The sequence below is a fragment of the Octodon degus genome, unplaced genomic scaffold (assembly GCF_000260255.1).
Source record: "Octodon degus isolate 3935 unplaced genomic scaffold, OctDeg1.0 scaffold00107, whole genome shotgun sequence".
Lineage (NCBI taxonomy): Eukaryota > Metazoa > Chordata > Mammalia > Rodentia > Octodontidae > Octodon > Octodon degus.
This window is the reverse complement of record NW_004524683.1, coordinates 2,589,079-2,604,636: the sequence shown is the minus strand read 5'-3', so window position 1 is coordinate 2,604,636 and position 15,558 is coordinate 2,589,079. Positions and strand designations below refer to the sequence as shown.

Here is a 15,558-nt window from a genome sequence, read left to right as displayed (position 1 = left end):
TTGCTTTCTGCTCTGTGCTGCTCTGCATTGGACCCAGCTGAGTATGGACTGAAACCTCCAGTAACTGTGAGCTAAATAAACCTTTCCTTCCTTCATTTTGTGTGTCGGGTATTTGTCCCAGCAACGAGAGAACAGTAACTAAGTAACAGTAACAGTTTGCTAAAATATTCCATTATATTATTTTACTTGAAGTACTTTCAAATATCTGTAATATAGATATTTATTTTTAAGGCTTCCAGATAACAAAGCATTCCATTGTATGACCCTACACATGTTAATATTTTTGACGCCTAAAGACATGAACCTTGTAAGGTTGATGTACTAGAAATGAATGTGAAGCACAGAGAAGTAACTGAACCACAGTATGAGGTTTACTGAATAGCAACTGTTGCTGGTATCTTGGTAGCACTCAGGAGAGCCTGACATTTAGTGTAATTTGAACTTCTTTGCAAAATTAATAGTCAAGGTATTATCTATACAAAATAACAAATGATTTTATTTTTTTAAAACATCAATGATGTTTCTTTAACTTTCATTCTTTCAACAATGTAACAAATATTCCTGAAAACTTTACTTAAGACTGACTTAAGGTTCTACAATCATTTCTTTTTAATATCCCTAAAGGGATATAAATCTGATCCACTGAAGCATGGATTTCATTTTTGGACATTTTACATCATTCTAGTCAATTCCAGTGGGTAAGCAAACTGTGAAACACCAGCCTGCAACAAAAACTAGATGGGTTGTGTTATGACCTACTAGAAATAATATAAAGGATGATTCTTTCATCATTGTGTATTTCAAGAAAATTCACTTATGCAGCTTGTTTTCTTTTCAACTTAATAGTTTCTATTTTCATACTTACCGATGCATTACTGCTGTTGCTGGGTGCACTGAAAGGGTCAGTACCTGAAGTAGCAAAAGGGTCAGTAGAAGACTGCTTGAAGAAATAGTCAGATGCAAAGGGATCTGAACCTTTGAATGGATCACCACCAAATGGGTCTAAGAAAAGAAAACACATATATAAGAGACTAAAAAATTACATTATCATTGCTTTAATTAAAAGGTATTTTAAATCATACATTCTTTTTATTTCACAGATTCCTCTGTAATTTTGATAAGAAACATATAATCCTTTTCTTGCAAAACTTATTTTTTAAAATGACATGTAACTTTATGGAATCTATATCCCTGGGGATCAAATTCAGGGCATGAATGCTATTCAAGCTCTCTACCACTGGGCTATACCTTCTGCCCCAGGGATTCAATGTTAAGTCTTCTGCTATCATAGCTAGACAACAAAAAATTTTTTTCCATCTGACATTCAGGCTAACAGCCAGAACTTTGGGAAGTAAAACTAAATAGTACAGAAGATTTGCTTTATTTTAATAATAAAAAAAAAAAATTCAAGAAAAGATGTCTCTTTTATGGAGCATGTGCATGCCAGGAATTGAACTCTGGACTTTATGCTTGCAGGCAGGTGCTGCTCCACTGAGCTAAACTCCTTGACCCTAGAAATATTTATTTATTTGGTTGTTACAGGGTTTCACTATGCAGCTCAGACTAATAGTGATCCTCTTGCTTTCAGCCTCCCCAGCACTGGGATTACAGGTGTGTGGCACTACACCCGGACTCTGTGGCCAGTTCAGCCTGCCCTGGGGACAGGACTGGCATGGCATGTGGTGCCGGGGACCAAACTGTGGTCTCTGTGCTTGCATAAGCAGGTGCTTTAGTCCACTGAGCTGTCTTGCTGCCCCCTAGAAATATTTTTTAAAATCTCAACAATTCTTCAGGATGTTTCTTTTTCTTCATTTGTACAAAAGGACTATAATCTTAGGAAAATAAAATGAGCTTCTGAGATTGTAGTAGTATGTAGATTACACTCACCTAACTTTTAGTGAATAAGCAGAAATTATAGCCAATGTGACTGAAAGCAATATTATTACTTCTTACCACAGTGATGCTGGGGCTGGGGCTCGGCTCAGTGATAAAAGCACTTTTTGTTTGTAGGACAGGGTCTATCTAAATTTGTGACTCTCCTGTCTCAGTCTCCCAAGCAGCTAAATGGTAGAGCACTTTTCTAGGATGTATGAAAGCCCTGGGTTTTATCCCTCACCACCAATACAGTAACAAAATAGTAAGGCTAAAAAGTTATTACGTGAATTTAAAGGAATCTGCCACCCTCTTTCTTAAACTACCAGGAACATAAAGCATCATATCACAGCTTTACAGCAGTTCCAAAATCAAAACAGAAACCCATTTCCCAACTTGTGGTATCTCATTACTAACTAGTACATAAGCACAATCAAATTAAAGTGAGGATGAAAAACCAGTGATATACTGACCAGCCAGGCATGGTGGCACCTGCCTGTAATCCCAGCACTTGGGAGGCTGAGGCAGTATTGCCATAGTTTGAGACCAGTCTGGGTTACACAAGTGAGTTCAAGGGCAGCCTGAAATATGCAGGGAGATTCAGTCTTTAAAAAAAAAAAAAATACTAACCTATTTTCCCAAAAGGATCATCTTTGAAAGGATCACCTGTGATAAGCAGAAATCAACAAACAATATTTACTATTACGGTACCATTACCTACAAATATTCTTAGTTTCAGTGACTCTACCTCAAAACAAACTATGAATGGGACCATCTAACTTAGGATATTTAAAATAACAAAGAATAAAGGCTGAACTCAACACACCTCATACAAGAGGCAAGTTTGAAATATAGCCAACTATATTTACCTTGATCACAAGAAGAGGTTACAAAAAGGGGAAGACAAAAAACTGTATTTAAAAATGTCTACTCTTTACAAGAGTACTATAACTATTTTATAGAAATAAAGATGCTGAATTTCACTGAGGCAAAATAAAAAAAAAACGAAACTCTGAATTGAAAAATCTAGGGGTAAAGAGTCTAGGAGTCTATACTTATGGTCTTTTGATTTTTGACAAGAATACAAAGAATACACAATAAGGAAAGTATAGCTTTTCAACAGATGGCATTGAGACACCAGGTTTTCTCTTTTTTAAAGTACCAGGCACATAAAGCATCATACCTTGGCTTTAGAACAGTTTCAAAACCAAAAAAAGAAACCCCTTTCCTATGGTTTCCCAATTTGTGATGCCTTATTCCTAACTGCCACAAAAGCATAACCAAATAAATCAAAGATGGAAAATCAGTAATATACTGACCACCCAGGTATGGCGGTACATGCCTGTAATCCTACCACTTAGGAGGCTGAGGCAGGAGGATCGCCATGAGTTTGAGGCTAGCCTTAGTTATATAAGCGAGTTTACAGCCAGTCTGAAGATTTCTACCTCACAGCACATATAAAACTGGACTAAATATGTAAATGGAACAGCTAAAACTGTAAAACTTAGAAAATCAGAAGTAAATCTGGGGGGTGGGGAAATTAAAAAAAAAAAGTAAATCTGTGTGACTCTAAATTAAGTGATAGTTTCTTAGATGATACCAAAAGCATAAATCATAGAAGAAAAAATAGAAAAATTGAACTTATAATTACTTTGTACTTGACAGTAAAAATCATGAATATAACACAGGAAATGTCAAAACATCAAGAATATAACACAATTCACATATTTGATAGGTGTTACAGTTTGTGTCTAGTTGTCCCCCTCAAAGCCTCATGCAGTCATGGGGTGGGGACTTCTACATTTTGAGATTAACTCATGACCCACTGGGATCATGGGTCTTAGTACTGTTGGGATTATGGCTGCAAGTGCTACACTCAGCCTGAGGTGGATAGCCTGAATGTAACATAAGAGAGATAGAGAGATAGACTTCCTCTCTATTGCCATTGTTGCTGTTGCTACTTCTTTTTTTTTTTTTTTTTTTTCGGAACCAGGGATTGAACTCAGGCCCCTGCGCTTGCCAGGGAAGCACTTATTCTACTGAACCATCTCCCCTGCCCCCACTTCTTTGCTCTTTGCAGCCGCCATGAAAGGTTATTGAGTGCCATGTGCCAATCTGACTTGGAACCAGCCAAGTATGGACTGAAACTTCTAGTAACTGTGAGCTAAATAAATCTTTGCTTTCTTCATTTTGGGTGTTGGATATTTGTCCCAGCATTGACAACAGAGTAACTGAGACGATACGTGAATTATACTTAGAATACATAAAAAGCTGCTATAAATCAACAATAAAAAGACCATTATAAAGTAGGCATGACAATTTCATGTTTAACACTGTGTGTTCTTTGTTTCTCTTGAATATATAAAATTATATAGTAATTCTACATTTAATTGGTAGAGGAACTGCCATACACTTTTCCAGAGAGATTATTTTACATGCCTACCACAAATCTACAGGGGTTGCAAGTTCTATGTATCCTTCCCAACACTTATTACCTATCCTTTTGCTTAAGCAATGCAGTAGATATGAAATGGTATCTCATTTTGAGTCTGAGTAATATTGAATATCTTTCTTTGTGCTCACTGGTAATTTGTATATTTAGAAAAATGTTTAAATCAGTTTGCCTATTTTAAATTACAAAGACTGCTACTGAATACAGAGTTTCCTTACAGGGTAATAAAAACTATTTCTTCGCACGCCTGTATACCAGCACTTGGGAGGCTGAAAACAGGAGAATCACTACAAGTATAATTTGTGGACTTGAACCTGAACTAAACACATAAAAAAACCTACTTCTAAATTAGATTGTGGTGATGAATATACTAAAACTATCAAATTGTACATTTTATCACTATCATCATCATTATTGTTATTTGTAGTGTATCCAATCTTTAGTAATGATCTATTTCAGTGGTGGCAAACCTATGGCATGTGTGTTGTATTCTTTTAAGACAAAAGATGTTATAGTATGAGTCGTATTTTCTAAACTAAAACCTCAGTATTACAGTTTAACTATAATAAACAAGTGAGTTTAAAGTTGTAGTTTGGGCATTCATCTCTGAAAGGTTTGACATCACTGGTCTATAATATACATCTCTTTCCTTTGGCCCCTATTCTTCAAGAGAAATATACTCTTAATCAGGGTCTCTTTAGCCATAGTCAAAGACTCAGTTCTAGGATTTAGTCGCCTGTGGAGGACAAATACTAGCAAGTTAAAAAACAAATTCTTACTCTCATCTATTGTAAGAAGTATGCTTTCAAAACTGAAGCCCTAGCTTGTACATTAAAAAGTATTTCTGGTTAAAGATATAAAAAGATACTTACTGCCAACAAAAGGATCAGACTGGAAAAAATCCATGTTTGTATCTGTAACTGGATCTGTCAGTGAACTTGATTCTACATTAAATGGATCTTCCTAAAAACATTTTCAAATTGAAAAATTATTTAGGAACCGAAGTCTTAAAAAATAACATTTTAAAATAATCTATATTCAGATTCATACTCTGAAAAATGAACAAAAATTTTTAGTAATCATACAGAATCCTTAACATAGTAGTGCTAAGAATATTTACACATAAATTTATTTTACCTCTTTTGTATGTCTGTCACTGTCAACTTCAGGACAAACTTTTTCATTAACAGCTATAGTCACCACTTCATTTTCATCAGTCACATCAGAAGGTGGTATTTCAGGACTACTTCTTGCCTATGAAAACACACACACACACACACACACACACACACACACACACACTCTTTTAGCACAAATGATGCTGAGAATCAAAGCCAGGATCTCAAGCATGCTAGATGAGCACTCTATCCACTAAGCAATACCCTCAGCCCTGCCTGTATTAATACTACATAGAATAAGAATAATCCTTTTCCATTTAGTGGAGGAAACTGACAAAAGAAAATTAAAAACTCTCAAAAATAAGAAAAAGGCAAGCATAATGATTCATTGAATCATTTCTTCCTTATAATCTTTTCTTTAGGAAGATGGTGTCACCAAGCATCAAAGTCACTAAGCTAGAAGTCATAAGGTCATCTATTACCACTTCCATTTTCATTACCCCTGGTTAGAGAATGACTCCAAATCTTACTAAGTGTGCTTTTTAGCCTCTTTCTCAAATTTTTACCTTCTCTATCCTCACTGTTATTATCATCCATTTACCATATAATCATCTCTGGCCCAGGCTCCCTGCATCTAACATAGCCTTACACAGCTAAGGTTAACTGATTTCAAGGCTGAATCTTACTGTTACCCCTTGGGTTAAAAGTTTTTCAGTGCTCTTCATTGTTTCCTTGATGTAAATCACTAGTACAAAGGCTTAAAAAGTGAGGTAATCTCCATTTCATACCATGCTATTGTGTTTGAAGGATAACCCATGATCTATCTGCCTTTTGTGGTTGAAAGAGAATAATATATCTGAATGTACTAACTAAATACAATGAAGCCCATAAACTTTTAATCTTGAATGCCCTTCAAACTTGTTATTTTGTCCTCCTCCCTCCTATAACTTTTTAAATTTAAGCTACAACACTCATACAGAGTGTTTCAATAGCCTCTCAACATATTTCTATGTGTAACATGCACTTTTCAATTCATTTCCAACATTTCTGAAAGGTAAATTTCATTTTAAAATTGTTTAAAATTCTTCAATGGCTGCTCCCCGCAGTAAACCTTTATCACAGTGTCATACTGCTAGATTCTGCTGCTTTTGTCTCCTTAGCCTCCACACACATTCAACACCATGTAGCTGGCATGCCATATAATACCCGGTAAAACAAGGTAGCCTCAGTGACATGAGACCTCTCAGGAGGCCCCACATCCTACAGATTCTACTACCTACTTGGAGCACCACACTCTGAGGACTAAGCCTTTATCTGGGCTTTAGGGGACACTGATTCAAATCACATAGTTATTTACCCACACAATGGAATACTGCCTAGCTTTATGATTCATGTCACAAGGATGACCCTACTGGCCAAGGATATAGTTCAGCGGCCTGCCTGGCAAGTATGAGATCCTAAACTCGACTCTTGATACCCCCGCAACACCCTCCCCCCAAAAAAAGGACGACCCTATGAAACATGATTATAAGTGAAAGAAGCCCGTCATAAAAAGATAAATGCCCTTAACATTATGAAATAAAGAATTACTTTCCACTTAAGGGAAAATATATTAAAAGCTTGTTTCAAATAGTTTTGCTTTTTAAAGACAGGGTCTTCTTATACAGGTCAGGCCAGCCTTGAATTCATTACATAGCCTCAAACTCATGATCTTCCTGCCTCAGTCTCCTGAGTCCAGACATATGCCACCATGCTTGCCTTTTTTTAATTTTTGCTTTGTGGTGCTGAAGATTGAAGGCAGGGTCTCGTATGCTAGGCCAACTATCTATCAGAGTTATAGCTCTGGCTCCTTAAAGGAAAAAAAAAATCTTTAAAGAATTTATTAGCTAAGGTGCAGCAGCAAGTGCCTACTATTCCAGCGACTTGAGTGGCTGAGGCAGGAGTATCACTTGAGCCCAATAGTTCAAGACCAGACTTAGCAACACAGTAAGTCTCATCTTAAAAAAATAAGTTATTTTCTACATAAAATATTCATTTTATTATTTATTTAATTTATTTTTGTATTTAAGACAGGATCTACAGGGTCTCACTGTGTAGACTGAACTCATAATGATCCTCCTGTTTACAGCCTCCCAAGTGCTGGTATTACAGGTGCCATGCCACCACGCCCAGTCTCATTCAACTTCTCAGCGCACCCTGGGGGGCAGGGCTGGTACAGCAGGCCTGGGGATTGAACAGGTGCTTCAATCTGCTGAGCCCTATAGAAAATATTTTAAACAGGCTAGTTGAAACTGTTAGTTACTAGATCTTAAAAGATTTACTCCCTGTCTTTAAAAAAGAAATTGCAAACATCTTTAGATAAGGCCTGGTAACATTTACATTAGGTATGGTAACATCTGTATTAGGTATAATGCCAAAACCTTTCTTCATAACAGATTTTTTTTTTCTGAAGTTGATGATGAAGAACATAAAACTACTAGACTCACTGGAGACTCCTGGTGTATGGGCTCAGACTCTAGATTGCTCTGGCCTTCAGCAGGTTCATTAAGGTTGGCTGCTTCACTGCTGCTGGTGCTGAGGCTGCAATAATCTGTAGCGCCATTTACAAGAACACTATGTGGGCTACTGCACCAATTCAATTCACTGTTGTGATTTTCTAGATCTTTTATTTCCATCAGTCTCATTTGCATCTGTCAACCGAAGCAGAAATATAAAATTATTATCAGAAAGACACACAATATAAAAATAGCTATACCCCTAGACTTGGTCAAGGATAAATTTACTTCCTGTTAGGAGAATCCTCCAGGAATATAACATGACTTAGATTCAGTAATCTCTCCCCACAGGTTATCTTGAAATTACAGTATATATGGATTTGTTTTTATACATGTTTTGAAATTTCCAAGAATTCTGACTTAGGTATGTGAAAATTGGTAGTCCTTTAGGGTACAACTGGAAAAAGAAGGGTAAGGGTACCCAAAAGAAGGGAAATTCTGTGATGAAGCTTTAGGAGAGATATAAAAGTTGTGGGAGAGTCCATATGGCTCTGGAACATACTGAGAAAAGGGGAGTGAAGACAAAGATAAAATGAGCTACTGTCTTATCTCTGGCACTATGTTAATGGATTAGAATCCTAAAAAGTATTCTCTAAACCCCATCTATGTCAAGCATAATAAATACAAGATGCTTGGTTTTGTTTTGTTTTGCCTCACTATCCAAAGGAATTTATACTCCTGAAATAGTGAGACACAGAAAGCAGAATTCAGTAAGCTGTAATATAATTAAAAAGCAAGATGTTAGGGCCAGCCAGATAGTTCAGCAGATTAAAGCATCTGCTTAGGCAGACACAGGGACTGGGTGTTCGATCTCCCACCCCCGGGGCGCACTGAGACAGCGAATGAGACTGAGCATGGTTGCCTGTGCCTGTAATCCCAGCACTTGGGAGGATGAAAAACAGGAAGGATCATTATGAGTCCAATCTGGATCTGTGTAGTGAGACCCTGCAGACCCTGTACTAAATACATTAAAAATAAATAAGTAAAGCATATAGTCTCCCTAGTAGAAGAACTCCAAAGAAGAAATAAAAATAGAAAGGTATAACACAATTAAAAGCAAAGCGAGAACTTCAGGATTAGACAAAAGAGGGCAAGGAGAAAAGCTAAGAAACATGACAGGGGCAAAGCCATACATCTATATGCACAAGACGGGTAAGGCAATGATCCTGAGAATCTTCAGCATGTTTTTGAAGTTAGCAGTTAATTGGTAGGATTCTCACTCTAACTATATCTGTTGATACCTGTGAACTAAGCAACTGCACTGAAGATAGCAATGTGTAACGGTAGGGTCATGCTTGGAATGCCTGTCATTCTGGTCTTCTAAATACGTACTGTTTGTCATGACATACCAATTACTGCCATACTGCCTCTCAAGTAAATGGTTGTTTAAAAAAAAAGAAAAAGTAATAAATGAAAACAAGAGACAAGAAAAAAAAGCCAAAGGACTGTCCTGCTACAATGCTGTATATGGTTAGATTTCTAAATTTCTGTGTAAAAATATGTAACTGTTTATTTCTGTTCTTTAAATTTTTATTTTTTCTTCATATTCTGTAGGGACTTAAAGTTTAACATATCAATACTTGATGGAAAATACCTGCTACATGTTATGCCTAAGATGTTTGATATTCGGATAGATAGGTTAAGCTCAACAGCTTATATTGTAGGGTAATAATAATAAGCTTCTCTTCTGGAGGGTTAACAACCTATGTTTGCAGACCAAAAATTAGGGAAAAATGTTGGCAAGGAAAGCCAACATTTTTGCCCTAGCCTTTCAAGGTCAGTGAAGACTCAGGACATAGGAGAACCTGTACTGTAACATCATGTAACTCAGTTGTGCTCCAAATTTTCTGATCAAGGAGATTATGGAGCCACAGAGGAAAGTAATCAATGATGTAGAGTGTGCCTAAGGAGAGTCACATGGAGAGAAAAACATTCTCAGGCTTTTGCAGAGAGTAAACTGGTCAAGCAATGGCCGTGATTCATCCACATGGCTGACAATGACAAAGGGTCTACAAACTGCAGTACAGGGTTTCAGGATAAATCCTAAGGGGATTTGACTCACCTTCTCAGATATAAAAGTTACATTTCTTGTTATATAGGTCTTGTTTTATGTTGGTCTTAACCATCCAGCAGAAAAGTATACAAACTAAGTATAAAAAGTAAAGCCATATTAATATGCTGAGTTGTAAAAGGCTCAAGTCAACAACTTTTGACATTGTCAGTCTTATGGAAAACCCACTACTATTATGGACTACCGGACTATATTGGAATATTTTCCTGAATTCACATACCTACAATATTTAAATGACAATGGAATACCCTTCTCTGACAAAACTTAACAAAATAGGGGGATACAAATGAACCATCATTTTGTATCTGTATATTCAAAATAGGATAGATATACAGCTGCATTCCCTTAATTCAATGAATAGAGAGATTTCTTCTAATAGTGTTTGTGGACAGGATATCATGTCTGCATCTTGTACAATGAATAACCACTAAGACAACAAAATGCAACGTATTAATTATTGAAATTGTGCTAGTAATTGGTTTTGACAGTCTCACTGCTATTTATTTCTCAATAAAATTATTTTAAAAATAATAAAGCAAGATGTTATAGACTAGAGACAGGAAAAAAATCTTAATACTAACATCTGTCTGTAATTAAGAAAACAAATTTAGACTGGCTAGAGAGCTCAGCGGACTAAAGCACTTGTTGAGGCTGAGTGTAATGGCTGGGCTCAATCCCCAGTGTGCTGTGCCAGCCCTGCCATGGGGTGCACTGAGACTGAGATTGAGGTTGGGCATGGTGGTACGTGCCTGCAATCCTAGCACTTGGGAGGCTGAACACAGACAGATCACTATGAGTCTGATGTAAATAGTGAGACCCTGTACTAAAATACAAAAAAAAAAAAAAAAAAGTTAAAAATCTTGAGTTCTTCCAGGATAGGGACTACAAATTTTGTTGGTGGTATGTCTAGAAGTGTATATAGCTCCAATATCAACCACAATGGTACCTGCTATAAGTGTTTACTATATTGCAATGAATAAATTCTAATACTGTGCTTATAAATTTAAGCAGTAGGCATAAATAATCATAGGCATATCAACCAAACTACATTGTATTTTGGGATTAAATATGTATTTGTAACACACAACATAAACCCTGTATATAAACTTTTAGTTATTTATTTTTAATGTATTTAGTACAGGGTCTAGAGGGTCTCATTACACAGATTGGACATAGTAATCCTCCTGTTTTCAGCCTCCCAAGTGCTGGGATTATAGGCGCATGCCACCACGCCCAGTCTCAATCAACATCTCAGCAAGCCCTGGGGTAGGGCCAGCAAGACACTCTGTATGGAATCCAGTCTCTGTGTCTTCCTATTCAAGCACTTTAATCTGCTGAGCTATCTGGCCGGCCCTTTACTTTTAACCCACAATAGAAATCAATTACGCATTCTAATCTAGTAAATGTATATGCATATACTTGAATGTATCTTTATGTATATCAATACGCATATACTATATACATGTCATATATATATGATATATGTGTACAACTACATATACACAATACATGTATATACAATAGTGAAACAAATCTTACTACATGGAATGCACACTGGTTCCTCCAATCCCTTGCTTTGTGGTGCTAAGAATCAAATCCAGGGCCTCATGGATGCTAGCCAAGTGCTCTATCACTGAGTTATTCCCTTGTCCCTCTATTTCATTTTTTTTTTATTTATTTATTTTTATTTATTACATTTATTTATTGTGTGTGTGTGTGGCCAGCTCAGCCCACCAGGGGGCGGGTCTGGCTGGCATGTGGTGCTGGGGATCGAACCGCGGTCCCTGTGCTTTAGCCAAGCTTGTTTCAAGTAGGTGCTTTAGACCACTGAGCCATCTCTCCAGCCCCTCTATTTCATTTTTTAAAATAAAATTTTATCATGAGCGTAAATCAACTGAATGATCCACTACAACTTTAAAATCTTGAAACTGAAGATTTCCCTGAAGCAATAAAGGGAAAAAATTAAGTATCAAAATGATTTAGAAAGATCAATTCTTATTCTTATGCCTGAGACAATGAAGAGACTCTTGACCAAAACTAGGCTCCTGTATGGCTCACAAACACTGCTTTATTTTTTCAATATGATTTGTAACATCTAGAGCCATTTCTTCTTCACTTACGCTTGTGCTTTCTTCTAAAAGTAGTCCCCTTTCAAAGAAAGAAAAATGAAGACAAACTATAGCTTGATAGAAAATATAAACTATTCATCTGATAAATATCATTTGTTATTTCCAGAACATACAGAAAAATCTTATAATAAGAGACAACTCAGTTTTTTAAATGAGCAAAAGATATAAACAGACATTTCATCCAAGAAAATAAACAAATGGAAAGATACTACTCAACAAATGAAAACTGATGACTTCATATTTGGGAAATGTAAATTCAACACTATGTGATACATATCACTTTCCACCTACTAGAATGACTACAAATCTAAGAGTGATAATGTGAGGAAGCTCAAACTGTCATAATATTGCTGGAAGAATATAAAATGCTACAGCTTCTTTGAAAAAGTTTGATAATTTAAAATTAAAAAGAAACTCACAGGTCAACAATTTCTGACATTGCCAGTGAAGCGAAGACCCAATACTATTATGGGCTACTGGACTCTTTTAGAATAGTTTACAGAGTTTACACACCTATAATATTCAAATAACAGAACTTAACCAAAAAAGGGCATACAGATGAGTGTCCATTTTGTATCTGTGTATTCAAAGTGGTTAGGATAGATATACAGTTACATTCTCTTAATGAATAGAGCGATTTGTTCTAATGATGTTTCTAAACAGGATATCATGTCCATATCTTGTACAGCAATTAACCACTAGGAAGAGTGTATGCAATGTGTGAATTATTGAAACTGTCCTACCAATTTGATTTGAAACTGTCTCATTACTATTTGTTTATCAATAAAATTATGGGAAAAATAAAAAAAATAAAAGATATATTAGATGAACCCTTAAAAGAAAAAAAAGAAACTCAAATATAAAGTTATAAGATGACCAACTACTGACTGGCAAGCATGAGGTTCTCAGTTTGATTCCCAGTACAAAAAAAAAAAAACCTACTCCACAACCAAGAAAACTAAGATCATATATCCACAGAATGACTTATTCATAGTAACATTATTTGTAACAGCCAACAATGGGAAAGAATCCAAATGTTCGTTTACTGGGACATTAAATAAAAACTTTTTAAACATACAAATGAACATATAAGGGCTGGCCAAATAGCTCATCAGATTAAAGTACCTGCAAGCAGGCGTAGGGGCTGGGGTTCGATCCTCCAGCCTGCCATGCTGGTCCAACCCTCAGGGTACTGAGACAGGGATTGAGACTGGGCATGGTGGCGCGCACCTGTAATCCCAGCATTTGAGAGCTGTAAACAGGAAAATCACTAGAGTCCAATCTAGTAGTGAGATCCTGGACACCCTGTATACCCTCCCCTAAAATACAAAAACAACAACAACATAAAAAAACAAAAACAAATGAACATATACACTATAATAATGGCTGAACCTCAGATATATTAAGTGAATGAAGTCATATATTACATATCGTTTTGTTTCGTCCGTATGAAATGTTTAAAAAATGACAAATCTAGAGGCAGAAAGCAGACTAATAAGCAATTTGAAAGGATGACTAGGGGCCGGGAAGATGGCTCAGTGGAATAAGTGCTTCCCTGGCAAGCGCAAGGGCCAGAGTTCAATCCCCGGTTTGGCAAAAAAAAGGATGACTAAAGACCAAGTAAAAAGTATGAGGAATCTTTTAAGAGAGATAAAAATGTTCTAAAACTGCACTGTGATATTTACACAACTCTAAATTTATCAAAAGCTCATTAAACTATACCCTCAAAATTTGTGACTACTATGGTATGTAAATTCTACCTCAATGGAACAATTTTTTTTTTTAAATTATCAAAACAATTTTAAAGAATTCATCTGCTAGTATTTCCACTGGGTTAACATCTATTTAATGTGTATCTCAATTGCCTGTGTATCACAAACAATACTGTGGCCCATTCCTGGAAAGTTGTATGCTGGGCTAATTTACACCGCAACCTCTGCTCCCAAATTAGCTAAGATGATTGGATCCCAGCACAGAGGCAAAGGCCTACAGTTAGTCATACTAAGAGTGCATCAGTGAAAAGCAGGCAGTAACTATAAAGAGGTCTCCATACTACCAACGAAGTCTTTCCACTATAATCAACCCACAAGCCTCAGCACTAAATACCCCTTCATAAAAATAACAACAAAAGAAATATGAGAAGATAAAGGAAAAGAATACCTTCCCAAAACTCCCACATCCCAAAGCAGATCCATGGGACATCAATAGGAAAAACCACACAGCTGACATATGAACTGATAACAAATTTTTAAAAATCAACAAGATACCTGGCAAGCTCACAGAATATATAACTAAAAAGAAAGCACATTTAAAAGCAAAACAATTAGTGAGTTTGCAGAAGACACTAATAAAAAGCTAGTTGAACTAAATGACACAGAACACGATTGACAATTCAGAGAAGAATTGGAATCCATGATAACATACCAAACAGAAATCCAGATTAAAAATTGTGTTCAAAGTACGAGCAATGTAAATAACCAATCTGAGGCAAGAGCATCAGACCTAGATGACAGGGCTGATGCCATTGACCATATACTCAGAGATACCTGAAAAAACAACAAGAAAGTATGAAAAATGTACCAAAAAACTGCTATACTAATCTTAGATTAATTGGGATAAAAAATAAAAAGAAAGTAAAAGTGACATAACAATTGAAAACCTTCCAAAAATGGGGAAAGAATTTAAGGCACATGTAAGTGAGGCATATAGAATCATAAATAACCATAATTAGAAAAAAATCTTTTCATGATACATCACAGTCAAAATCCCGGAAGTCCAAAAGTTGTTAGAGAAAAAAAACTCATAAATTTAAACCCACTAGGAGTATTGTATATTTCTTAACACAAAGAATAAGGGCCAGAAAAGCCTGTGGTGAAATATTTTAAGCCTTAAAATATTGTTAATATTAAAGCTACCTTTCAAAACTAATGAACAAAGTCTTTCCCTAATAAGAATTTTAACAAATTCATGACCACCTATCAGCGATACAAAATCAAGGATATCCTAGAATAAAGAAAATAATATCAAGAAATGTATAAGAATAAATCTACCAGGTAGGGTGAGCAGTTAAGAAGAAGGAAATAAAGGTACGGGGGGTGAGCAACAGGAAAATAATGCAATGACAGGATAAGTCAGTATCTTTCAGTAATAATACAATGTGAATGGTCTCAATTCCTAATCAAAAGACGAAGATTGCCACAATGGATTAAAAAAATAAAATGTATACTGAGAAATGTTTCAACCAAAAAGAAATTCACAGACTAAAAATCAAAGATAGAAAATAATATTCAATGCAAACAGGTCCAAACACAAATAGGTATCCTATTTTCAGAGAAAGTGGACATCAAGCCAAAACTGATCA

General features: G+C 35.9%; 1 protein-coding gene across 3 annotated transcripts in view; it reads right to left on the bottom strand.

Moving 5' to 3' along the window:
- Eps15 (epidermal growth factor receptor pathway substrate 15) overlaps positions 1 to 15,558 on the bottom strand; it is a 187,753-nt gene that overhangs the window by 29,511 nt on the left and 142,684 nt on the right. For all 3 annotated transcript variants that reach the window (XM_004639135.2, XM_023724226.1, XM_023724227.1), the window contains exons 16-20: positions 7,929 to 8,132; positions 5,462 to 5,578; positions 5,197 to 5,287; positions 2,503 to 2,538; positions 866 to 1,002 (exon numbers count right to left, since the gene is read on the bottom strand). In XM_004639135.2, the coding sequence (XP_004639192.2) occupies positions 866 to 1,002; positions 2,503 to 2,538; positions 5,197 to 5,287; positions 5,462 to 5,578; positions 7,929 to 8,132 (585 nt within the window). The remainder of the gene's footprint in view (positions 1 to 865; positions 1,003 to 2,502; positions 2,539 to 5,196; positions 5,288 to 5,461; positions 5,579 to 7,928; positions 8,133 to 15,558) is intronic.